The sequence below is a fragment of the Arvicanthis niloticus genome, chromosome 10, assembly GCF_011762505.2.
Source record: "Arvicanthis niloticus isolate mArvNil1 chromosome 10, mArvNil1.pat.X, whole genome shotgun sequence".
NCBI lineage: Eukaryota > Metazoa > Chordata > Mammalia > Rodentia > Muridae > Arvicanthis > Arvicanthis niloticus.
The window spans coordinates 20,954,394-20,979,136 of NC_047667.1; the positions used below are offsets into that span (position 1 = coordinate 20,954,394).

General features: G+C 46.3%; 1 protein-coding gene across 2 annotated transcripts; it reads left to right on the forward strand.

Moving 5' to 3' along the window:
• The first annotated feature begins 530 nt into the window (after positions 1-530).
• Positions 531-23,898, forward strand: Pm20d1 (peptidase M20 domain containing 1). 2 transcript variants are annotated; one of them, XM_076941138.1, is made up of 14 exons: positions 531-741; positions 1,814-1,900; positions 4,238-4,470; positions 4,859-4,945; positions 5,431-5,564; positions 6,003-6,122; positions 7,417-7,492; positions 7,950-8,011; positions 8,243-8,321; positions 10,286-10,357; positions 15,458-15,626; positions 17,344-17,443; positions 19,466-19,590; positions 23,663-23,898. In XM_076941138.1, exons 1-13 carry the CDS (start codon positions 573-575, stop codon positions 19,587-19,589), a joined length of 1,512 nt encoding a protein of 503 aa, XP_076797253.1. In that variant the 5' UTR covers positions 531-572; the 3' UTR covers position 19,590; positions 23,663-23,898. The 2 variants fall into 2 exon arrangements, with proteins under 2 accessions (XP_076797253.1, XP_034368595.1); XM_034512704.2 differs by lacking the exon at positions 23,663-23,898 and having other exon boundaries at positions 19,466-20,144.
• Positions 23,899-24,743: the final 845 nt, after the last annotated feature.

A 24,743-nucleotide genomic window follows, 5' to 3' on the forward strand; every position in this document is an offset into this window, starting at 1 on the left:
GGAGTTCCATGGCCTTCAACTGGGGGCCATGCCTATCTTCTGGAGGTGGTCTCTGCAGGTTACCTATCTCCCCTTTGTTGGGTATTTCCGGTAACGTCATCCACGTTGGATCCTGGGAACCTCTTGCTTCCCTGCCGTCTGGGACTATTAAGTGGCTATGCCCAGTTCCCCACCGTCCACTGCTACATATTTCTATTCATTTTCCTGAGGAGGGCACAAGGACACATTAGCATGCTAAGAAAAGGTTCAAAACAGGAACAAACTCTCCGGAGCTGGTATGTCAAAACACTACCTATCAACAGACACTCTGTTGCAATTTACAATGAAACTAAAGCCGTAACCCACCGAGTTCACACGCACACACACCCCTTGGCTCTCGTACAGTAAAGGCCAACTAGAACAAGAGCTGGCTTGTCCTGACCCTTGCCTGGAGAGCAGTAGCGCAAGGGCGGGTCTCTCTATTGGTTGGTCAGCTGCTATCCAGGTCAGTCGATGATTGGACAGCAGCGAGTCAGGCTTTATAGTCTTTTAGGTCCAAACTCCAACCTGACTGGCGGTGCCTTGGGAGAGACATGGCTGAGCCACTTGTTGGCTTGCCCGGCTGGGCAGCTGTGTTCCTTCTCATTTTCGCTACCGTGTCCGGATCCACCGGCCCTTGGATCAGGGAAAATCGGGGGCCGTCGCGGATCCCTTCCCAGTTCAGCGAGGAGGAGCGCGTCGCTATTAAAGAGGCGCTGAAAGGTGAACCTCCGCCCCCTTGTGCTCAGATGTGGGTCCCTCAGTCTCCAGTCAACCCGGGGCTTTCTCCCTCTGCACAGGGACTGCTAGCTGCTCGGGCTGGATTTCCACCCGCCACACATCAGACGAGCCCAACCAGCGTTCCCGCATGCGTTCGGGACACCGTGCCCTGGTCTAGCACGCCACTCGAGTTGGTATTCCCTTGCCTAGCCTGGAGGCTTCAACTTCTCTCCTCTCAGCACTGTTGACACCCACCCTTCCTTTGTAGTACTTTCAACTCTAAATCTTCTAACCTTTTAAATCCCTGTGATGCCTTTAAAACAAAACTTATTAGCTTCATTAAATGATCTTCCCCGGGCTCCGACAAGAACTAAGCTCTAGATAACATTTTGGAGTCCGTAGGACTCGCTGGTTCTGAAGAGAATGAATTATTTCCTGGGGTGTAATATGTAACCAGTTCTCCCCTAAAAAAACGAGGATTTAACAAGGTAACTAACTCATTGGCCTTTCAGGAGAAAAGAACGTTTGTGTAGGCTCCTGGGATACCTTGTAACTCTGGGCTCAACTTCTCTTTTCTGTTAAGTAGTGGATTAATTAAAAAAAAAAAAAAAAACTGCCTTCGCAAACATATGCAGGCTGACACAGGGACCAAATGCTAACCTGGAGTGGGAGATGAATTGTGCATATAGTGGAGTGAGATGCCTGGGAATAGTTTTTCCAGAGCATCGTGCAAATATCCCTCTGCAAGCTGGTGGGTTGTCCTCATCTATCTATCTATCTATCTATCTATCTATCTATCTATCTATCTATCTTCTTCCTTTCTTCTTTTTCTTTTACTTCTTTTTCTTTCTTTTACTTTCTTTCCTTTCTTCTTCTTCTTCCTCTTCTTCTTCTTCCTCTTCTTCTCCTTTTTGGTTTTGGTTTTGTCTTCTATTTGGGACAGTTTCCTGCTCCTCCAAGGTGCTGGGTTTACAGCTGTCACCACCACATTCAGCTCTGGTTTCAGTCTTTTATCAGAAGCACAAAAACCTCTATCAACTTTAATCCTCCATCTCTGACTGCTGAATCCCAACAGGTGCCATCCAGATTCCCACAGTGTCTTTCAGCCAGGAGGAATCCAACACCACAGCCCTTGCTGAGTTTGGAGACTATATCCGAAAAGGTCAGCTACAAACTAAGGGCTAAGGGTGGCAGACATACACTGGAGACTTTGTCCTTGACAAGCAATAAGGAAATATATTTTGGCATTAATAGAAGACAGTCACCTTCTCTGGGGTTACCTTTTACTTTGTACATAGAACATATAAAAGGGTGAATCCAAACATTACACAGTGGAGGGCAAGGTGAGAACTATAATTAGCCTTTGAAGAACTAAGAACTGGGAACTAACTGTGGATTTGGGGTTTGACTTGCCAACCTTTTCCCTAAATATGTATCAATTAATGAACTCTGTCATTAACAGGTAACACAAAGTATTCATTCACTCTCTTGTGCAAATGTCTAGACCTCTGTCCCAGCATGTCCACCCGGACTACCATATACATTCATACGGCATGCAGGCACTCCACCTAGTGGGCTCTGTTCACAGTCATTATTAACACTTTCCTAAGGCCTGCCAGCAATGTGAATATTCTGCCCTGAGAACATCCGTACCTGCAGACAGAAGTATGGCTGGACAGAGCAGTTTTTATCTCCACAAAACACAGTAGAAACGCTCCTTTCTTTCTTCATTACAGCAGCATTTCTAACAGCCTAAAATGGAAACAACCCACATAGTCATCACTACACAAATGGCCAATTAAAGCATACATTGTACAGGTGCTGGAAAGATGGTGGCTCAGTGGTTAATAGTACTGACTGCTCTTCCAGAGAACCTGGGTTTAACTCCCAGTATCCACATGGTGGCTCACCTCACCTGTACCTCCAGTTCGGGGGGGTCCAGCACCTCTTCCACTCTCCATGAGCACTAGGCACACACATGGCACGCCGACAAAGCAAACATATTTTTTAAAATAAGTAGCAATATAAAGTAAAAATATTAAACACAACTGTCCATATCCATGGATTTTATATGTGTGGATTCCATCAACCTTGGATTGAAAATCTTAAAAAGAAGCTAGACATAGTGGCTCACATCTGTAATCCCAGAACTTGGAAGGCTGAGGCAGGAGGATCATGGGTTTCTAGACTTTGTGGTGAAAGACTGTCCCAAAACAAAACATAAACATAAAAACTTACTGTGCTGGATAGCTTAATGTCAACTTGACACAAGCTAAAGTCATGAGGAGACAACCTCCATCAAGAAAATGCTCCAGAAGATTGGGCTGTAGACAAGCCTTTGGGGCATTTTTCTTAGTGATTGACGGGAGAGGGCCGAGCCCATTGTGGATGGTGCTACTCCTCAGCTGGTAGTCCTGGATTCTATCAGAGAGCAGGCTGAGTAAGCCGGTAAGCAGCACTCCTCCATGGCCTCTGCAGCAGTTCCTGCCTCCAGGTTTTGACCCTTTTGGAGTTCCTGTCCTGACTCCCTTCAGAAATGAACATCGGTTAAAGAAATGTGAGCCAATTAAAGCCCTTCCTCCTCCGTTTGCTTTGTTCACAGTGTTTCATTGTGGCAACAGTAACCCTAAGACACTTGCCTTTGTCTCTGTCTCGATGTCTGCCCCACCCCCATCTATTTTGGTTTTTGGGACAGGAGTGTTATTGTGTGTTCCAACTAGCCTTCAACTAAGGTCCTCCTCCCTCAGCTTCCTGAGTCCTGGGACTGCAGGCACATGCCCATGAAGTTTTCCTGAAAGAAAAAGATCTTAGAATTTTGTACATAGTGATCATGTTTACCTCTGAGTAGTTTGGATATTAGAAACTATTACATTCATATTTTAACACAACCCTCACCTGCAAATGTTAATGTCTGATAGCATGATGGGCTAGGGTGAGTCGGATCGTGAGTTATTACCCATAGTTTGTGTGTATGTGTATTTGTCTATGCACTGTGTATGTACACACTCTTCAGAGGCTAAAGGAGGGCATCAGATTCCCCTGGAACTGGATTTACAGATGGTTGTGGGTCACCATATGGATGCTGGGAACTGAACCTGGGTCTTCTACAAGAGCAACTAATACTCTTAACCTCTGGGCCATCTCTCCAGCCCTAATATTTAATGGTATAGTTTTAAATAGCATATTAAAATAGGAGGGGTTTGATCCTGGAAGGAATGTCTCTCTGTGTGTGTATACAGTTTATTGCATATATATGCCTATATACATATATATCATATATTATATACATATATATTTAAATGTATGTACATATATAGAAGAGGAATTTTAGAAATTGAATAGACAGATCAGAATTTAGGTCTCTAAGGGGCTGTCCTTCAAAAAAATACAGAGAGAAAGAAAAAAAAGACTTGGGAACAGGAAATGGTAGAGAAACAGAAGGAAACCACCCTGTGGCCCTGGCTTACTTACTGCCTCTCATCCCTCCTCCTCTTCCAAGTCTTTCCTAGAGTGTTCCGCAGCAGCCTTGTCCAACATGAAGTCGTGGGAAAGTATAGCTACCTGTTCACCGTCCAAGGCTCGGACCCCAGTTTGCAGCCCTACATGCTGATGGCTCACTTTGATGTGGTTCCTGCTTCTGAAGAAGGATGGGAGGTGCCCCCATTCTCAGGCCTGGAGCGCAATGGCTTCATCCATGGCCGGGGTGCGCTGGACAACAAAAACTCTGTGATGGTCTGGACCGCTATGCTTACTATCTGACTTAGGGCCCAGGAGCAAATTGCAATGGGAAAATTCAGCTGGTGTGGGGGAGGAAGGAAGTTAAGTTGAAAGAATTGGTGGTAGGAGGCCTGGATGGTCGTTATCAGTTTTTTACACCATTTTTCTGAACCGTGATTTCTCAACCACATAGGAATTGGGGGAAGATGACCCCCTGCACAGGGGCCCTTTCAGCAGACCTTGGTAAATAGATGCTTTTCTTGGGTGGGAAGGGGTTTCTACAGAGCTCTGGATCACCTCAATTGGTTCTCTTGAAAGCTAGTCTATCAGATCTTAGTTCCACCATCCCTGAGGAATGCCTCTGACACCCAACCATAATGAGCTTTCCTCTCCTGAATCCTAGGCGATCCTACACGCTTTGGAGCTCCTGCTGATTAGAAACTACAGCCCCAAGAGATCTTTCTTCATAGCTTTGGGCCATGATGAGGAGGTAAGCCGCCTTACCCAGTACCTCTCTCGGGCTGCTTCTGGAGGCGGGGTGCTTTACCCTGATCCAGTATGCCCATCAGCTACAGGGGTTCCATGAAACATTATAGCCGTTTGCCAGTCTCTGTGTGTCTGTGTGCCAGAATAAAACTCTTGCTAATATCTAAAGCAAACAGAGTCTGGCAATTCTACCCCCAGGAAACCTAAGTACAAAAGAAAAAGAACTGCGTGTTTTCTTTGCAGTGATGCCACTGGCTTTCAACCTGGATGACTGCTCCACTGTCTAGGTCCCAGTTTCATTTCTGCAATCAGTAGGGCCCAGAGGGACTCTCACACTGAACAGTTCTGAGAGACAACCATCTCAGGCCCCGCCCCACAGAATAAGACTAGGAAGGAAGGTTCTGGAGTGACAAGAGAATCTGCATTTGCTGTCTCTATATGTCTGTTTCTGGCTGAGAAAGACTCTGGCTTTGGGTCTTCTGTCTACAGGTGTTTGGGACAAAGGGGGCTCAGCAGATGGCAGCAGTCTTACAGGCAAGGGGTGTCCAGCTAGCCTTCCTTGTAGATGAAGGGAGCTTTATCTTGGAAGACTTCATTCCGAACCTCAAGAAGCCGGTTGCCATGTAAGTGGACCACCCCTACCCTCCACCCTTTGAAGAGTTATCACTCTGTTTGAGGTAAATCCAGCCTGCCATCTGTAAGGCATGCTCGGGTATCTGTTGTACCACTCCCTCTCCTTTTCATCATGTCTTGGGCCTTCTTCTTGATTTTTTTTTTTTTTTAATTTTTTCGAGACAGGGTTTCTCTGTGTAGCCCTGGCTGTCCTGGAACTCAGGCTGTAGACCAGGCTGGCCTCGAACTCAGAAATCCACCTGCCTCTGCCTCCCAAGTGCTGGGATTAAAGGCGTGCGCCACCACTGCCCAGCTTGATTTTTTTTTTCAAAGCAGCAAAGCAGCTGACCTCCCAGACCACCAGACCTTCATACAGGTGGATCTGTGGATCTGCGGAATAATTCCGTGGGGAGATGGTCTGGGGTCTCACCTCTGATCCCCTTCCACAGGATTTCAGTAACCGAGAAGGGTGCCATTGACCTCTTGCTGCAAGTAAACATGACTCCAGGCCACTCTTCAGCTCCCCCAAAGGAGACAAGCATTGGCATCCTTTCCGCCGCTCTCAGCCGGTAAGCAGCTTCTGGCTCTGCTCCCAGGACGGCCTTGGATGGAAGACCAGGCACTTACCCACTCTGAGACTGAAGAGCCAGCCTGTGTTTCCTGCCCTAAAGTTGGCCTGGGGAGAAGAGGTGCAGGCTACAGGAGGGACAAAGCCACCAATACCAAAAACAGTCCTGGGATCAAAAAGATCTATCAGTACAACTAGAGGGCATGCAGGAGCCAGCAGACAAAAACCAAGCCAAAGCCCTTAGCCTGGTAGGCCAGAGCCTAGCCAAGCAGTTGGCAGTGCCCAGTAAAGCTGTCTAACTTCTCCTGATATTCTGGCAAGAGGACCAAGATAAATAAGGGACACTGACTATGGATGAAGAGTCAGGGTTTGCAAGAGCAACACTACCTGTGTCTAAGTTCTCTTAGCAAAGTAAAAAGAAAGTATGCTGTCTAGTTTGCTCTACTTGCCACAAGCTAGAGTCACTGGAGAGGAGGAAGCCTCAATTGAGAAAGTGCCTCCATAAGAGCCAGTTGTATCAAAACCAGTAGGGCATTTTCTTAATTGGTGGTTGATGTAAGAAGACCTACCCCATTTGGGGTAGTATTACCCCTGGGCTGGTGGTCCTGGGTGCTATAAAAAAAAAATAATAAAAATAAAAAATAAAAAAAATAAAAAAAAATAAAAAAAAAACAGGCTGAGCAGCACCCCTCCATGGTCTCTGCATCAGCTCCTGCCTCCAGGTTCCTGCCCTGTTTGACTTCCTATCCTGACTTCCTTCAATGATGGACAGTGATGTGGAAGTGTAAGCCAGATTAACTCTTTCCTCTCCAAATTGCTTTTGGTCAGGGTGTTTCATCACAACAATAGTTAACCCTAACCAGAGAGAGCTGTGTTCATCAGATAGTGAATGAATAGCCACCATTTAGCAAGGTGTTGTGTCAGGGAATTTAGTCAGAGAGAGAGGGAGAGGGAGAGAGAGAGAGAGAGAGAGAGAGAGAGAGAGAGAGAGAGAGAGAACCCCTGTCCTAAAGAACAGTAGTTGGTACAGTAGACTGGCAGTCTGGGCACAGTTTGGTAGGCACCTTGAGACTGGACATGGGGGTACAGAGAAGCAGCACAAAGGCAGGACATGGCCCTGACTTACACTTGTGACCAGGGAAGGGACTCTGGTTCCTCAGCTCAGGTTGGTGAAGGTGGAAGTCAGGTTCATGCCTGAGCAAGGTTGTCGAAACCTGTACCCTTCTCCCTTATCTTCAAGATGCTGATCTTGGTCTGGGAGACACCTGATCTTGAGAACTCTGCTTCTCTTCCAGACTGGAGCAGACACCAATGCCAAACTTGTTTGGAGACGGGCCATTGAAGAAGGCACTGAAGCTACTGGCAGATGAGGTGTGGGGGGAACCTTGAATGCTCTGGGCCAGCCATGGAGGAAGAGCAGAAAGAGGGTGGAGACGAAGCTATAGAGTAATGAACGGCCACTGTGTCAGTCAGGTCTCTGTCCCTCCTCACCTCCTCCCAGCCAGCAGCTGAGCCAAGAAGGGGCTTCTTGTCTGAAGCTCGTGGCACACAGCTGAGGCCCTACAGCCTAGCATACCCAGGTCCCTTGAGATCTACCTCCCACTCATCCTTGAGGGTGCTGAGCACTTGTTCTAAATAGTCAGATACACCCACCCAGGTGGGAACATGCCTCACTCCGGCTTCATGCAGACTGGGCCAGCTGACCTTAGTGGGGACTTGAGCTCTGAGGGCCCCGAGGTAGGCCTGAAGTAGAGAGACTCGGGTTTGACAGCATCGTCGCCACTCTGCTGACCCCCTCCTCCTGCTAACCTTCTTCCTTCCCTTTCAGTTTTCCTTCCCTACCAATATAGTCTTGAAAAACCTGTGGCTATTTCGTCCCATTGTGAGCAGGTAATATATTATGTTTGCTCCTCTCAGTCTCTGACCTCAGATACCTGGTCCCAAGCACATTTCTTGGCTTACCTGTCCTGACTAGTCATTCCTCAGCCACAGATACTTTGTGTAATTAATGTATAGCTCATGTTTCTCTCAAGGTTTAAAAAAGACAGTCAAATTCCAAACTTTCCTTTCTCTCCACTGCACAGTTCCTCCTGGTGTCTAACCATGGCCTTTTTGGTTCAGGCTATTGGAGAGGAAGCCCGTAACAAATGCAATGGTCAGAACTACCGCAGCCCTCACCATGTTCAATGCAGGAGTCAAGGTAACGTGATCCGGTTCCTCCAGCTACACCTGCACCTCTATCCCTTGACTTTATCTGTGGCCTTTCCCTTCCTGCCGTGGCCACAGTATGAATAACAGGAAGGGCCAGTGTTGTCCCCTGCCACTCTTCCTTGCAATCAGTTGGATAAGCCTCAAGAGCAAAGGCTCCGGCAAAAGTCCACGGGCCATTGAGAGTCCTGGTCACATCAATCGATGTATGTATAGACAGGGTTGGGGGAGTTGGGTCTCCAAACCCATCCTCTGACTACAACTCCACTTGTTTTATATTTCCCTAGCACTTCGTCCATGTACACTAAAACTTTCTAACCTTCTTTATTATTAAAGGCCTCTATTTATTTTTTCTATTCGCTTGGTTTCTTGGTAGTGCTAGAGACCAAGCCTGCAGCCTTCTACCTGGTGAGAGCTCTAACCCTGAGTGAGATCACCAGCCAAGTAGAATCTTTTTTTGTTTATAAAGATTTATCCACCAAATTAATTCAGTGGATGATTAATGTCTGTTCCCCTGGTATACATTCAAAGAGATGCTCACTTGTCACTTACAAAATCTATGATACCTTCTTTTAAAATCTGCCTCAGTAAATATAATTTCGATATGAGTCTTACTTCCTGGAATTAAGAATCACTAATCTGATAAGCTTTGATTCTATAAAGGTGGCATTTCGTTTTCACTAAGTGGGCTCATTTGCAGTTGCACTGTTTAGTAACGGATATCTCTTGTTAATGGACCAAGCCTGTCCAATGTAGGCACTGGGCTTTGAAGAGACTTAGATTCACTCATGCCATCAGTGTCACAAGCACAGCTCCAGGGGCTGTCATTTTCAAAAGTACCACATGATTTGGAGAAAGTATACTAACCTGGAACCCAAGTCTGATTTAGGCTTGAAGTTTTGTTTTGTTTTGTTTTGTTTTGTATAGTGTTTCACTGTGTAGCCCTTGCTAGCCTATAATTTACTATGTAGATTAGGTTGGCCTAAACCCCACACATACCTGCCCACCTTGGCTTCCTGAGTGCTGGAAATAAAGACGTGTGCCACCGCACCCAGTCCAAAGCATGATACAAGTGAATAATGTCTCCAAGTTTACTTCTGGCACAATAAACCTGACCCAACCTAGACAATCTTCACCAGCTGCTATTCCAAATAGTCATATATTTCCAGCTATGTACTAATACATTAGTCCTGTGCGCTTGCATTTGATCTGTGGTTTTCTCTCCATGGGGTTTGCTCAGTATTCCATTTAATTCTAGTAGGACTATACAAGTAGCATTGTCCCAGCTGTCAGCTGGAAAAGCAGAGGTGCAGTGACGTAGCAGGTACTCAGAAGTCACACTGCCAGTTCCTAAATAGCCCAGCATATTCCTGTACCCTGTGCTTTTTTTTTTTTTTTTTTTTTTAAGCAGTCCACAGAAAGATAAAGGAAATCTCTCAAGACAGAGGAAATGGCCCTGTAGCCTGTCTTCTCCAACTAGTCTTAGGTTCAGACAAAAAAAAAAATGGCAGATTTTGTAACTAGACATGCAAAACAGTCAGCACTATTTTCCCTTCAGAGATTAAACACATATTCTATGGTAGAGATCCTTGAAACTCTGGGTCTTCTGCTGCAAATAAGCACTAATGTTAGCACGAATGGCCAGGGTGTCCTGGGAACACGCACACAGAAGCCTCCCAGTGGCATAGGATGGAGTCATCCTGGCAGTCACAGGGAGAGCCGTCCTGCTCTGAACTGCTCTGTGATCACTCCAGGACCATTAAGTACAAAGATCTCGCCTAAAGCAGAGACCCTAAAAGTGAACATAACAGCAGGTAAAGGGTTGGAAGAAGACAAAGCAGACTCTACATTAAACCAGAGCAGCTGCCTCTGCTCCTCCTGGTGGTAGTTGGTGTTTCCTGGGCAGGGGCCAGCTATGGAAGATGTTCAGATGAGATAACATGGTTCTCTGTCTAGGTGAACATCATCCCTCCATTGGCTCAGGCTACGGTCAACTTCCGAATTCACACTAAGCAGTCAGTACACGAGGTATGTACTTATGCTCCAAAGAGCAAGTCTAGCATCAAGAAGTAGGACCCTCAATACCTAAGGGCTGGTTTTGGTTTGAATGATAGCGATAGTAGTAAATCTTTATAGTGGCTTGTGGGATTGGCATGTGCTTGGTACCATCCTTGGGTAGACAGATGTGTGCACTCACAGCACCCAGTAAGATAGGAACTATACTGTACTCACTCAGCTAAGGAAAACTGGGATGCAGTGCGACTGAGTGCCTAAGCATCGTGTCTATGAGTACATATCCAGTAATCCAGCTCCAGGGGCTGCTTCCTCCTGCAAGTCTTCCCTGTGCTGTAATAATCAGGGGCGAACAGACTCCCACAGGACCACTCAAAGCCACCTGGAAGGTCACACAGTCTTTTCTTATTAGTAGAAATTTGAGCTGGTGTTAAAGGACCATTAAGATGTTGCTAAGGATAAGATGTTACGGCCAAAGAGTAGGGTAAATGAGAAGGTAAGTGCAGTCTGAGACCAGCCTGGGCTAGAGGCTTTGCCTCGAAAGCAACAACACATATGAACAATGCTAAATGAAGTCAGCAGGGTGTGTGTGTGTGTGTGTGTGTGTGTGTGTGTGTGTGTGTGTGTGTGTGAAACAATAATAATTAAGGAATAAAAGGCCATGAATTTTCGAAAGAATGTGGGGAGAGAGGAGGAGTTAGTGGGATGATATAAATACAGTACTCATACGAAATTCTCAACAACAAAACCAAGTAGATCAATGAAGAGCAACAGGAGCTGGGGAAATGGCTCAGTAGGAAGTGCTTGCCATGCAAGCATGGGGACCTCAGTTTGAATGCCACACCCACAGAAAAGCCAGGCCAGCAGTGCACCTCTGTAACCCAGCATTTGGGGAGCAGAGATAGGAGGATCCTTGGAGCTTGCTGGCTACCGGTCAGTCTAGCTGTGTTGGTGAGCTCTCGGACCAGAATGAGATGAAACATGCATTTAGACCAAGTGCTTGGGAGACAAAGGCAGGTAAAACTCTGAGTTCGAGGCCAGCCTAGTGTATATAGCAAGTTCCAAGGCAGCTGTCTTAGTCAGTGTTCTATTGCTGTGAAGAGACACCATGCCATAGCAACTTTTTATAAAAGAAAGCACTTGATTGGCGCTTACTTACAGTTCAGAGGTTCAATCATTATTATCGTAGCAGGAAGCATGGCAGCATGCAGGCAGACTTAGTGCTAGAGAAGGAGCTGAGACTTCTACATCTGGATCCACAGTCACCAGGAAGAGAAAGACACTGGGCCTGTCTTGGGCTTTTGAAACCTCAAAGCTCATCCCCAGTGACATACCTCTAATCCTCCTAAGTAGCAGCACCCCCTGATAACCAAGCATTCAAATATGTAAACCCATGGGGGCTGTTCTTATTCAAACCACCACACATGACAAGACTGCACAGTGAGATCTTATGTCAAAAATAAAATGAAAAGGCAGAGAACAATAGAGAAAGACACCCGACATCATCAACCTCTGATCTGTACACTACACGTGCATGCGTGCATGTGCGCGTGCACGCACAGGTGTACACCCACACAACACTCAAAATGACAAGAACAAAATGAAAAAGGGGGCAGGCCAACACCTGGCAGATAAATAATACAGTACATTCTAGAATACAGTAGAAACTCTGATCATATGCTCAAGGGTCAGAAACACCTAGATTTCTACCTGATGATTTTTAAGAGTCCCCTTCCCATACAAGATTCACCTGTCCCTGTGTGGGGAGGGAGGTGCACCCCTCAGACTTGGGAGAGGGCAAACAGCCTTGGGGAAGGGCCTTGGGGAAGGGAACTGAGCTCAGTGTGAATCCTGGATTCAGCTGCTTTCCATCAGGTGCCAACCTTGTCCCCTCCCTGGAGGCTCAGCAGGAAATCACTGGATTTCCTCAGCTAAGCTTTCCACCAGTTCTTTGTTTCCACCCCATTTTAACTCAATCCTTTTCCAAAGGTTGTTTTCCACCAACCAGAGCTTTCCTCTCCCTGGTCCTCACACTTTCCCCTCCTAACCACAGAGGCCTTCCCTCCTGGTCTGTCTGATGACGGCCTCTGGAATCCCCTGGACTCATCCTGGCCACCTGCCCCAGTGAGAGATGGAAAGTCTCCATCCTTTAGAAAGCTCAGAGGACCCATTTGTCCCGGTCACTTCTTTCTCTTGTCCAGGGCCACATGCTCAGAGCATCATGCTGGATCCACATACATCGGCTCCACAATTCTCTTCTTACATCTACTCTTGCCCACAATCCAGACAGAAGTGGGTGGCTAGGGCCACACACATGCTAGGTGAGGGCCCTCCCATTATATCCCCAGCTTCTCCCCGACTTTTTCCCACCTTGTTATTTGGAAACAGGGCCTTGCTAAGGTGCCCAAGCTGGCCTTGAACTTTTCATCCTCCTACCTTAGCCTCCAAAGTAGATAGAATTACAGGCCTGCACCCCTGGACCCTGCTAGGCCTTCTTCTAAGTACTTGGGATAGTTGTGAACCAGAAAGACAAGATTCCCATTCTAATGGTACCTGTGGTCCAGGTCCACAAGAAGAGACAGCAGCGAGCAAATAATCAAATGAGTGAACAGGTAACATAAGTGGTTAGTATAAGGTAACTAGCTGCTGTGTCACCAAGTGATTGTGCAGTGACAGAAGGGACATAAGCAGAATTAAATGCCATGGTAGTGGCATGTTAGCTTGGGCACATTGACCTGCTTCTCCAACCTCCCCCTCGTTGATTTATTTATTTATTCACTTTACATCCCCTTCAAGACAAGGTCTCACCATGTAGCCGCCACTGGCCTGGAACTCATAGGTCCTCCAGCCTCTGCTGGAATTAAAGGGATGCTCACCACACCCAGCCAAGACCCACCTTTATCCCTGCCCTCAGGAGGCTGATATAACATGGTAAATTAGAGGCCACTCTGAGCTATAATAATTGTCTGTCTGTAGTAGACCCCACCCCTTCAACAATAATAAGAGGCACAATAATGGGACTGGAGGAGGGACTATCAGTGGGAGAGAGATCTCCAAGGTTGTTCTTTTAGTTCTCAGTCTACAGTCCTGGCACATTCCCACAGTCTGTGGTGTCCTCCTTCATGTGTAGAGTTATGTTCCTATCTCACAAGTGTTATGTTAGTTGGAGGTAAGAACATTGGCTATTTAAGATGTGGTCAGGTCTTTATGGTTGTAAGTCCAGCTTCCATCCAGCTGTATAGGCTACTTACTGGAAAACCCGTGACAGGCAGTCGTCAATCTATACCATCCCATTGTTTAGCAACCCAATTATAACTACATTTTTGTGATGAGTTTGAGGAATGGCTCCCTGTAACATCTAACCCCATTCCTGCCCCTCATACTGTACATACTGTATCGAGCAGAACATAAACACGGAGAAGAATCTCAGCTCTTGGTAACAGTTGAGCAAGCAAAGGCACAGAGAGTCTAGATCTTGCCCAAAGTCACGCCACTGAGAGTAATTATCCAAAGCACAACATTTTCATCGTGCCTCTGTTTTTTCCCCCATCCTTTTCCACCCTAGGGCTATCTCTTGCCTCTTCACTACCAGTTCCATATCCTCTCTTCAGATTCAACACCAGACTGTGCGCCTGAGACGAACTCTTTCCTGATCTTTGCCTCTTGTTCTGGCTGTGCTCAGGATGCAGTTGTGTATCTGCATCCTAACTGTATACAACGGGCAAGGCACTTAGTGACACAACGCCTGTTATTTATTATTTTTGTTGGTTCTTGTCTTTCACAGCTTAAGTATCCTACATTCATTACTTTTTACCTGCTCAATATTGTAGATAAGGGAGTGGGGCTGACACAGCCCCTGCCTTTGACTCTCACTAAAGGGAACCAATCCCTGTATCTTCTTCAGTTCTAGATGTAGAAACATCTGGAGTAGCCTGAAGCAAGAAAAGCAGGCACAGCCCCTATATACTGCATAGGGGATGACTTAGGAGCCTTTTCCTGGGTTAAAAAGTGTGAAGAGTATAGGGTGGGGGGGCAGTTTAAGGTACTGGGACTTGAATCTAGGACTTTGAGCATGCTAGACAAGCATTCTGCCATTCAGCCATACCCGCAGTGAGTTCGATATTAGGAGCATTGAGGATACTACTGTTGGGGTAAAATTGATCTGAATGATAATGAGTTCTTATAACCCTCCCCCACTCCCCAAAGGACATTTGCTTTGATTGAGGTTCTGAGCTAGATGTGGGAACCTTCACTGCTCTCTCCAGGTGCAGCCTCTACCACACTTCTAGGGAGCCAGTGGCCTAAAGGGAGCACTCCAGATAATGGCCCCATTGGGGTGATCTCCAGCTGTGAGGCACAGAGAGAAGCAGCTTCAAACCAACCACTGATCACATGGTTGATACTGAGCTTTTTATTGTGTGTCTGACTGGATTGGGGACCATTGTAAGCCTCCTGGTCCATTTCCTCATGTGACCTGAGCCTCGGGACCGGTCTGTACTGTCCTGGGATCAAGGATTGGATTCCCCCTAGTCACCTCAGGCTCTATTTTCTTGGAGTTTTCTCGTGGTCCCTCTCAAGAAAAAAAGGCAAAAGGGAAAAAACTTCAACTCCAGCTCCACACTGATTGTGGGTGTGTGTTGAGTTCAGCCTTCTGGCTCAGTGTTTGATTAAAAATAGGCTGCGGCTCAAGAGAGGGGGGAAAACTATGTGGTGTGGCTCTGTGGTGACCCCTCCCAAGACTCGCAGGTTGGAGCAGGATCACCCTTGAAATGGCTGAGTTTCCCCTCCTGCAGTCTCTTACACTTTACCTAAAGGTCATGGCTCACAACCCCAGGGAAAGAACAATTTCCAGATTACCCAGTTTCCAGTCTGACTCATAGCTGTAAGACAATCCCCTCAAACACTTAGCTGAATTCTGCAATGCTTTCTAGGAAGTGCCTTACATCACCCACAGACCGGCAGTAAAGGTTGGGGTCTTACTGGAAAAAAAAAAAAAAAATAGCCAGCTTTTTCTCTAAACTCCAGTGTGCTACCTTGCTGAAACAAAAGATCTGAATTTGGTGCTTAGATGGTAGATCAATGAGAACTCAAACCCTCTTTCTTCCTACCCTGAAGGTCCTAGAACTTGTCAAGAGCATTGTGGCTGATGACCGAGTCCAGTTGCGTGTGTTGAGATCCTTTGAGCCCCTGCCCATCAGCCCTTCTGATGACCAGGCCATGGGCTACCAGCTGCTTCAACAGACCATACAGTCTGTCTTCCCGGAAGTCAATCTCGTCGTCCCCGGTAATGACTTCATCAGCTGTGACTGGTGGGTGGTAGTAGCTGGGACTGCTTCCTATCTGATACCCCTTCCCCTACCCCCAACACAGCCATTCATCCTGGAAACAGCTGGCTGCTCCTGTCCCTGGAACTGTGTTTTTCCCTTGGGGGTGGAAGCGAGACCGCAAACAGGAAAGGAACAAAAACAATAAATTAGGTCAGTTGAATGTGGATACTTGCTTAACCTAGGCCAGCAGCAATCTCTGCCTCTCTGACATCGAGAGGGGACCGACTTAGACTATACCTCTCCTGAAGGAGTTACCTCACCAACATCCTAGAATAACAAACAGCTCAGCAGCTGGACTCAGAACGTTAGCCCAGAAAAGCCTCTGAGCCCCTGGCATTCATATCAACCCTGCTCTGCTTCAGTCTAATGCCTGCAGGTCCCTGTGCAGGGAAAGTGCACAGGGACCTGCAGGCATTATTCCCTGTCTTCTAGCATACTGTCCAAATCTGGCAGTGGTTCTCCTGGGGAACTTCATACAACTTAGAACACCTACTATGAGATCCAAAGTCCAGAGGTGTTCACAGAAAACTACAAGTAAACCTACATAGAAGGAATTGGACACAGGATTTCACATTTGCTCATGTCCACAAATCAAGATCAGAGATTTGGAAATCAGTCAGTCATCACTGTGCCAAAGAATCCTCTGGGGGTGTCTTTCCAAAAGGCTGGTCCTAGTTGGACCCTGGATCTCACACTCTACTTCCTCCTGTCTCAGCCTCAAAGGCTCCCTTCACCCCTTCCATGCCACCGGCCATAATCCCATTAGCAGGATCAGGCTACAGTGGGGGTAGAGAAAATCAACAGGAAGAAATCCGCAAAGCACAGAATTAGACCCAGGTACCCATATGACATTAGGAGAGAGATAGAACAAAGCACAAAATACCATCTTGAATCATCTCACACACTTGGCCGTGATTCTGGGGATGCCTTTTCCCAAAGGTCATGCCTATCCAAGGCAAATCCCAGCCCAGCTGGCTGGCCTGGCCACCTGTGGGATAGTAAGAGCCTAGGAGGCGTTTCCTGATTTTCCCACCCGAGCTTTGCCTTCAGCGCACAGTCATCTCTCAGAAGATGAGACCAGCAGTAAAAGGCCCCATTCTTGTTTACTTCTTCTGTCTTAAGTGATATGTAATAAAGGCCAAGTGATCTCTCTAGTCTAGCTTTCTCATTCAGCAAACAGCCTTGTCTGTGAGGATAAAATGAAAGCACTGGCCTCCCTGGACATCATGAGATGAGAACAACTTAGCTTTGGACCACTCAGGGCTATCTCACAGGGCTTCCAGGGGACTCCATGTTCTGGGTTAAAGTTCAAGCTTTTGTAAGGATTTGAAAATGGACAGCTTAGAAAATAAATCTTCTAGGTGCTGAGCAGTGGTGGTACACACCTTTAATCCCAGCACTCAGGAGGCAGAGGCAGGAGGATCTCTAAATTCAAGGGAAGCATGGACTACAGAGGGAGTTCCAGGACAGAGAAACCCTGTCTCAAAAAAGAGAGAGAGAGAGAGAGAGAGAGAGAGAGAGAGTGAGTTCTAGGCAGATGCTCTTAAGAAGTCTCAGGATGGCTCTCCAGTGCCCCAAGGTCCTGGTCAGCTCCCAGTCAGTCATCCAGTTCCCTTACTTTGTTGGATATGATGCTCACATAAAATCCATTTGTTCTTCCTCTTCCCTTTCTAGGTATTTGTATTGCCAATACGGACAGCCGACACTATGCCAACATAACCGATGGCATGTACCGGTTCAACCCTGTTCCCCTCCAGCCTCAGGACTTCAGTAGGTAAGTGAAACATGGTTATGCAGCAAAGCAGAGAGAAGGTATATTTGATCTGTCCCTTCCTGTTTTCATGACTTACAGAATAAAGGAAAGCCAAATTTTGACAAATTAGAGAGATCATAGAAACCAGTTTGGCATCATTGTTCCAGGAATTGTGGGGATAACCACCCTCCCCCATGCACACTCCTCTTTTAAAAGGTGGAGATCAGACAACTGGTAAGAGCTTGTTGAAAATAAGATCTTTAGGTAATGCTGGGTGTGGTGGCCTATAATCCTAGTACTTAAGAGACTGAGATACAGGGGTGGCCACTTAAAGAGATATTTATTTATTCTTATTTTAGATATGAGTGTTTTGCTTGCATGTATATCTGTATACCATCTGCATGCATTGTCTTTGAAGGCCAGAAGAGGGCACCCAAGAACAGTTGATTGTGAGACAACCAGGATTCAAACCCAGATCTTTTGGAAGAGCACACAGTGCTCTTAACTGCTGAGCCATCTCTCCAGCCCCATGGATTGTCAAATTTAAATCCAGTCTGAGCTATGTAGCAAAACTGTCTTAGTCGGGATTTCTATTCCTGCACAAAACATCATGACCAAGAAGCAAGTTGGGGAGGAAAGGGTTTATTCAGCTTACACTTCCACATTGCTGTTCATCACCAAAAGAAGTCAGGACTGGAACTCAAGCAGGTCAGGAAACAGGAAGCACAGAGGCTATAGAAGGGTGTTACTTACTGGCTTGCTTCCCCTGGCTTGCTCAGCTTGCTTTCTTATAGAACCCAAGACTACCAGCCTAGGGATGGCACCACCCACAGTGGGCCTTCCCCACTTGATCACTAATTGAGAAAATGCCTTATAGCTGGATCTCATGGAGGCATCTCCTCAAGGGAGGCTCCTTTCTCTGTAATAACTCCAGCTTGTGTCAAGTTGACACAAAACCAGCCAATACAAAAACCATGTCTAGAAAGGGAGGGAGGAAAGTTTACTACATAAAGAAACTTTCCTTAGTATTTCTCACTTTGGAAGAATGCTTACCCCTGGATCTCATTTTCTTCACCTATAAAATAAGGAGTCCCACCCACATTCTTTAATAAGTAAACACGTATTGTGTTCAAATGTGGACCTGTCATTTTCCTTCTCAGAAGGAATACTATGTAAATCCAAACTGTGAGCACCAGTTTTAACTGTCATGTGTTTTGTGGTTTCTTCGCAAATTTTGACCCTTGAAATTTGGGGAAGATAATTTCCATTTAGCCTTCTGCAGTCTGTCAGAACACACCCAATTTCTTCACCATACCACAGGTCACTTGAAACACAGTGAAAGTATTTGAATGTGTTCTTAAGAAGAGCACTCAACAAGCAAGTCACTGGTGGCCCATGTCTTTAATTATCCCAGTGCAAGGGAGGCAGAGGCAGGAGGATCTCTGTGACTTCAAAGCCAGCCTGGTCTACATAGCAATCTCCTGAAGAACCAGGACTACATAGAGAGGCCCTGTCTCAAAAAACAAACAGCATAGTATTCATGTTTTAGGGTTTGTTTCTTTGTTAAAATTGAGGCTGACTTTTCTGTTTCCTATCATCTTTGTACTTTGTAGGTGAGCATGAGATCTGATAGCAGGGTTTCTAGATAAAGTAGAGACCTAAGAGGTGTCCTGAAATGTTGCCTTTCTGCCTTTCCTTTCTACCCCTGATGAGCCGAACCTTAGAGAAAACTCTAGCAGGAGATTCTATCCTAAGAAAAAAATTGGGAAGATAATTCTCCCAGACGAGAAGCAGACCTCAGAACAGACGAGTGGATAAATCCCAGTTTAGTCGTTATTTCCCCCACTGTTCTCGTACATGAGCACAGGTCCTTGAGAAATAACCGCTAGGTCACACGTAAGCTGACAGTGACTTTTTTCACCTTGCCCCCCATGGAAGGATCAATCTTATGGGGGGATAGGGAGGCGGGGAGGGTATTCTTCGACAACTCTTGTGCTGTCACATTTGACATTATCTCCTCCCCCGAAATGCTTCTTCCCTCAGTATCCATGGACTCAATGAGAAAATTTCCGTTCACAACTACCAGAACCAGGTGAAGTTCATCTTTGAGTTTATCCAAAATGCCGACACCTACAGCAAGCCAGTTCCTCATCTGCATGAACTATGAGGCAAGGATCCAGCTGGGTGAGGGGTGCCCAGCTCTGGGCCAGGACTAACCTAAGGGAAGAGAGAGCTGGTAGTAATGAAAGGTTTGGTAGAAACCATCCTGTAACTCAGAGTTCACCTGCCTGGTTCCCACCTCCACTCACCAGGGAATGAGGTCTCAGGAGGAAAGGAAGATGAACAGAATCTGGCCTGTCGTCCTCCTGACATCTGCGTTCTTCCTCTGAGTGGCATCTACTGCCTGTCCTGCCTGTAGGCCTGTCTCATGCTGGAAACTTAACTATTCTACTTTCCCAGCCTATCTTAACAAATACAGATTTTGGGAAAACATCAAGCAGGCTTTAATCCAGATAGAATATTGACTTCAGGTACTTGAGCTGGACTGTCTTCTAGAATTTCCTTTCTCCTGTCTTCTCTCTAACTTGGGAGCTGCCCCTTGGCCTCTCTCTCTTCCTGCCTCTGCTTCCCTTCTCTAATCTCCAGTTCGTTTCACATCTGGAGTTAAGACTCAAGCCCCCATGATCACAGTCAAATAAAGGGGTCTGTGTATCGAACATCAGCTGCTCTCTGACAGCTCAGCTTGAGGTGGAGACTTTGAGAGAACCCCTTCCAGAGGCTTGGGCTCTTGGGATTTGGTTCCCCTTCCCTATGCTGTTCCTGCCACCTGCTGTTGTGGCCCCACCCCAGGAAGCACTAATCTAAGGAAGCATTTCCCTGGCACAGTGTACAGGCTGAGCTCCCAAGAGAGAAACACTCAAGATCCACCTTCTCAGTGGTGCCCAGAACCAGCAGCGCCCTGGCCCTGCCATGTCCCATTTCAGAATGCTCAAGGGGAAGTAGAGGGCAAGGAAAGGGGTGGCTAGAGGGTTCTTCCCTGGGCAAGAGAAGCAAGGAGAGGTAGCCTCCGTTAGAATATGGCAGAACTCCTGTCTTCTCGCTGGACTTCAACCCTAGGCATATCTGAATGTGCCCAGAAGCTGCCAGGTGGGGGGCATCGGAAAGAAGCACTTCTTGGCTCAAGGCCAGCATCTCTGCTTTGTGGGTTACAAGGGAGTGGAGGTCACAAAGGGAGACACAGGAATGGAGCTTGAAAGGCTTCCACTTTTCCCTTCTCCAGACTAGGACCTTCTGTGTCTCCCAGGGGTTTGAAAGCTCTAAGTTTGCTTGCCCCCACCCTCCTCAGACATCCCCGTTCTGTTCTCCCTAGCTGCCAAGTCCTTACCTTCCTCCCAGAGTGTGAACTGTTCCGTGAAGCTCTGGCTTAATCGTTAGCCTTAGAAACAGTGTGGGGACTAGCCAGCTTTTTAGCGACTCCTGCTAAGATTCACATTCCTTCCCTCACTCTCCCTCTTTGGCCAATTTAGTACTTATTCAGCCTTTGTGGGAGGCCAAGGTTCAGAACAACAATAATCCTTCACTTCTGTGCAGAGCCCTACGAGATAGTCTTACAGATGCCCTATCTCAGCTCTGTGAGCACACTGTCATCACACCTTCCTACAGAGACGGGCTCCATTCTGAGTGGGTTACACAGCTAGCTGGAAACACTTGTTCAAACCCTGGTTACCTTGCTCTCAGACTCACTGGTATTCTCTGATCTTGCATCACCTGCTCCCCACTGATTTATTATTGAGTTTCCATAACTGCTGTGGCATGAGTGTATACCCCCACATTTGTTATGTTGTAAACTTAATCACATGAGGAAAGTATTCACAGGGAGGGAACATGGCCGGCTGGAGCTTGCCTTTGTGGGGTTATTAGGATTGGACAAGCCTGTGGGGCTGAGCTCTGTCCTTGACTTATTCATGGCTTTTTAAAAAGAGAGTTTGAGAAAAGAGACACATTTAATCTGATTTGGACAAGGCACCATGAATACATGTGTCAAAATATCACAGTACTCCACTAAATTAGGGGGAGGAAAGAGCAGAAGGCAGACAGATTCGTACATGTATCCCCTATGTCTTGCCATGTGAAGTCCTATGCCATCTCCTTCACAAGGAGGCCTCTATCCATCGGGGGCAAGCCTGTGTTCCCCCACATAAGTTCAACACTCCAGAGGTGTGAGCCAAAATAAGCCTCCTTTCTTTATAACTCAGCCTGGTTCATGGTATTGTGCTGTTGGAAACAGAAAACAGAGTAACACAACTTGGATGCACTATTGCTCCATTTTATGAAAATGAAGTCCCAGGTTTAAAAATTCTAAGGCTGTGCAAGGCGGTGCAGGTGTTAAGGACGGGATCTATCTGAATTCAAAAGCTGTGCTACTAGTTCTGAAGAGAAAACAGACTCCCAAAAGCCCAAGGTGACAGGATTTTAAGGGACAGCTCTAGAACTAAAAGGAGGTCCCAATCCCCCAGTCCTGCCTCCCCAGAAAACTGTGGGGTTTAGCTTATTCCTTGTGACCCTTCCCTCCCCCCCTCCCCCCAGAGAAATGGAGACAACAAAGATTCCTCCCCATCTGGAATCAGTTCCATGCTCCAGCCATGTTCTCCAGGCTGACTTCTCCCTATTCACACCTCTCCCTGTGTCTACCAGCATGTCTGCCAGGTCCCACTCTCCAGGTTCAGCTCGATTCCCCTCTCTTGATTACAATCACACCTCTAAGGAGCACAGAGTGCCTGGAGGGAGAAGGAGCAGGGAACTTATCCTCTTCCTTCTCGATTCCTTTTCTAGCCTTAAAAAAGATAAGCTTTCTGAAACCCCCAATGGGAAGAAAGACCCTTGAGGGGTGTGATGGTGTGTATCTGCTCAGCCCAGAAAGTGGCACTATTAGAAGATGTGGCCCCGTTGGAGTAGGTGTGTCCTTGTGGGTGTGGGCTTTAAGACCCTCATCCTAGCTGCCTAGAAGCTAGTATTCTGCTAGCAGCCTTCAGATGAAGATGTAGAACTCTCAGCTTCTACTGCACTAGCCCTGCCCGGATGTTGCCATGTTCCTGCCTTGATGATAATAGACTGAACCTCTGAATCTGTAAGCCACCCCCAATTAATTGTTGTCCTTATAAGAGTTGCCTTGGTCATGGTGTCACAGCAATAAAACCCTAACTAAGACAAGGGGGAAAGGTTCTCACTCCTGCCCTGAGAGAACACAACTACTAGTCCAATGTCCTTGAAGGCTCCTGGAAGGAGTGGCTCAAAGCTTTAGGTACCGTGGCTACAATTAGACTCTGCAGAGGATGGACAAAAAATCTGAGGCATTCCTCCAACTTGGTGTTTCATGTGTGTGTATGCTTGTGCACCAAGTGTGTGTAGTCCCTGAAGAGGCCATAGGAGGGCACCAGATCCTGTGGGACTGGGGTTGTACATGGTTGTGAATACAGGTGCTTGAAATCAAATTCTAGTTCTCTGTAAGAGCAGCCAGTGCTCTTAACCATGGAGTCCTCTCTCCATCTCCCCCCTCCCATTTTTACTTCAAAACAATTACAAGATAGGCTAAAATATTAACTATTTTAATTTATTAATTTAAATAAATACATAGAGCAAGAGAGAGAAATGTTTCCCTGGAGCTTAATCTCTCAGAAATGTGTACTCGGGGTTACTAGTTCTTCCATTAGCAAGGATATCAAATGTCAAGGGACAGAGTGTTTGACACATCATGGCTATTTATATATGGCTCATTCTAAAGCAAGAAGGCCAGGGCAGGTGATTCTGTAGCCCAAGTGTAAGCGAGAACTCCTTATTCTATATGTGTGCATCTGTTCCAGCTGAGACTTTAGACAGAGAACTAAGAGAGAATGCTAAGATGAGGGAGCAGCTGGGCATGAGAGACTTTCAGAAAACAGAGCAGTGTCAGATCCGGCCTCATGCATCAGGGAGGAAAGAGAAGTTCAACAAAGACCCTTTCTTGGGTCTTGTCTTTTGTTCCTTCTACCTAAGCCTTGTCCAGGATTTACTATCTCCTATATACTGTGATAGATCAAGGCAAACGGTGCTGCTATAACTAGCCTGTGAAGTAAGCTGTGCAGTGTAACAAGTGGAAAACAGAGGCGGTGCAATGGAAAACGTTATGTAAATGTAAAAGTTGTTAGTCATTAGGGAAATGCAAATTTTAACTACAGAGAGAGACCACTTTATATTCACCAGGTTGGCCATAATCAGAAAAACGTGGAAAATAACAAATGTTGGCAAGGATATAGAGAAGTTGGAATCCTCATGCACTCGCTGGTGGGAATGTGAAATGGCACAGCAGCTGTGGAGTCAGCTGTGGAAATGGTTGGCGTTTCCTCTGAAGTTAAACGGAGAATTACCGTATTACCCTGCAGTTCCACTTCAAAGCATGTGGTCAAGAGCAATGAAAACAACAGGTGTTCGGACACCTTTTTGTTGACCCAAAAATGACATCACAGAACTTTTTAAATATAAAAACTTTTATTATACGATTAAAAATAGATACATGTCTATGCTCAAAGACTTTGTAATGTAGATTGGAAGACATAATGAATGTAATAAAACAAGATGTTCATGGACCAGTGAGATGGCTTAATGAGTAAAAGGCACTTGCTGCCAAGCTTTACCACCAGAGTTCAATCCCCAGAACCTACCAAGTAAAATGAGAGAATTAAATCCCACAGTCATCCTCTGGCCTTCATATACACAGTGTGGCTGGGACGTGTACCCACTCTCCTACACACACACACACACACACACACACACACACACTAAATAAACTTATTTAAATTCTTGGAGCTGGAGGTATAGTGATAAAGTGCTTGCCTGGCATGCACAGAGTCCTGGGTTCCATCCCCAGCAACTGAAAGAAGAGGAGGAGGAGGACAAGAAAGAAGAGGAAGGAGAGGAGCAGAAGGAGGAGGGAGGCAGGGAGACGGAAAGAAGAAGAAATAGATATGAGAGAAATCTTGAGCTGTGTAAGTAGCCATCTTATCTTGCATCTATACCCGTCACATGCACCAGGCACACTTAATGCTGTCCTCTGCAAGTGTCACAGTCTTCCTTGCTTGTCTACCTGTCATTTCAATCTTTTTCCTTCTAATCAGAATGATTTTCTCCCCTGCTTTCAATGCTTCTAGGCAAGCACTTAGGAGCAAAAAAAAAAAAAAAAAAAAAATGCTTGGTGATGTGGAGATTCTGTGCTTAACTTTGAGACTACACCACATGTTCACTAAAGCAGCCAGGACCATTTTACCTTCCCACCAGAAATGTACAC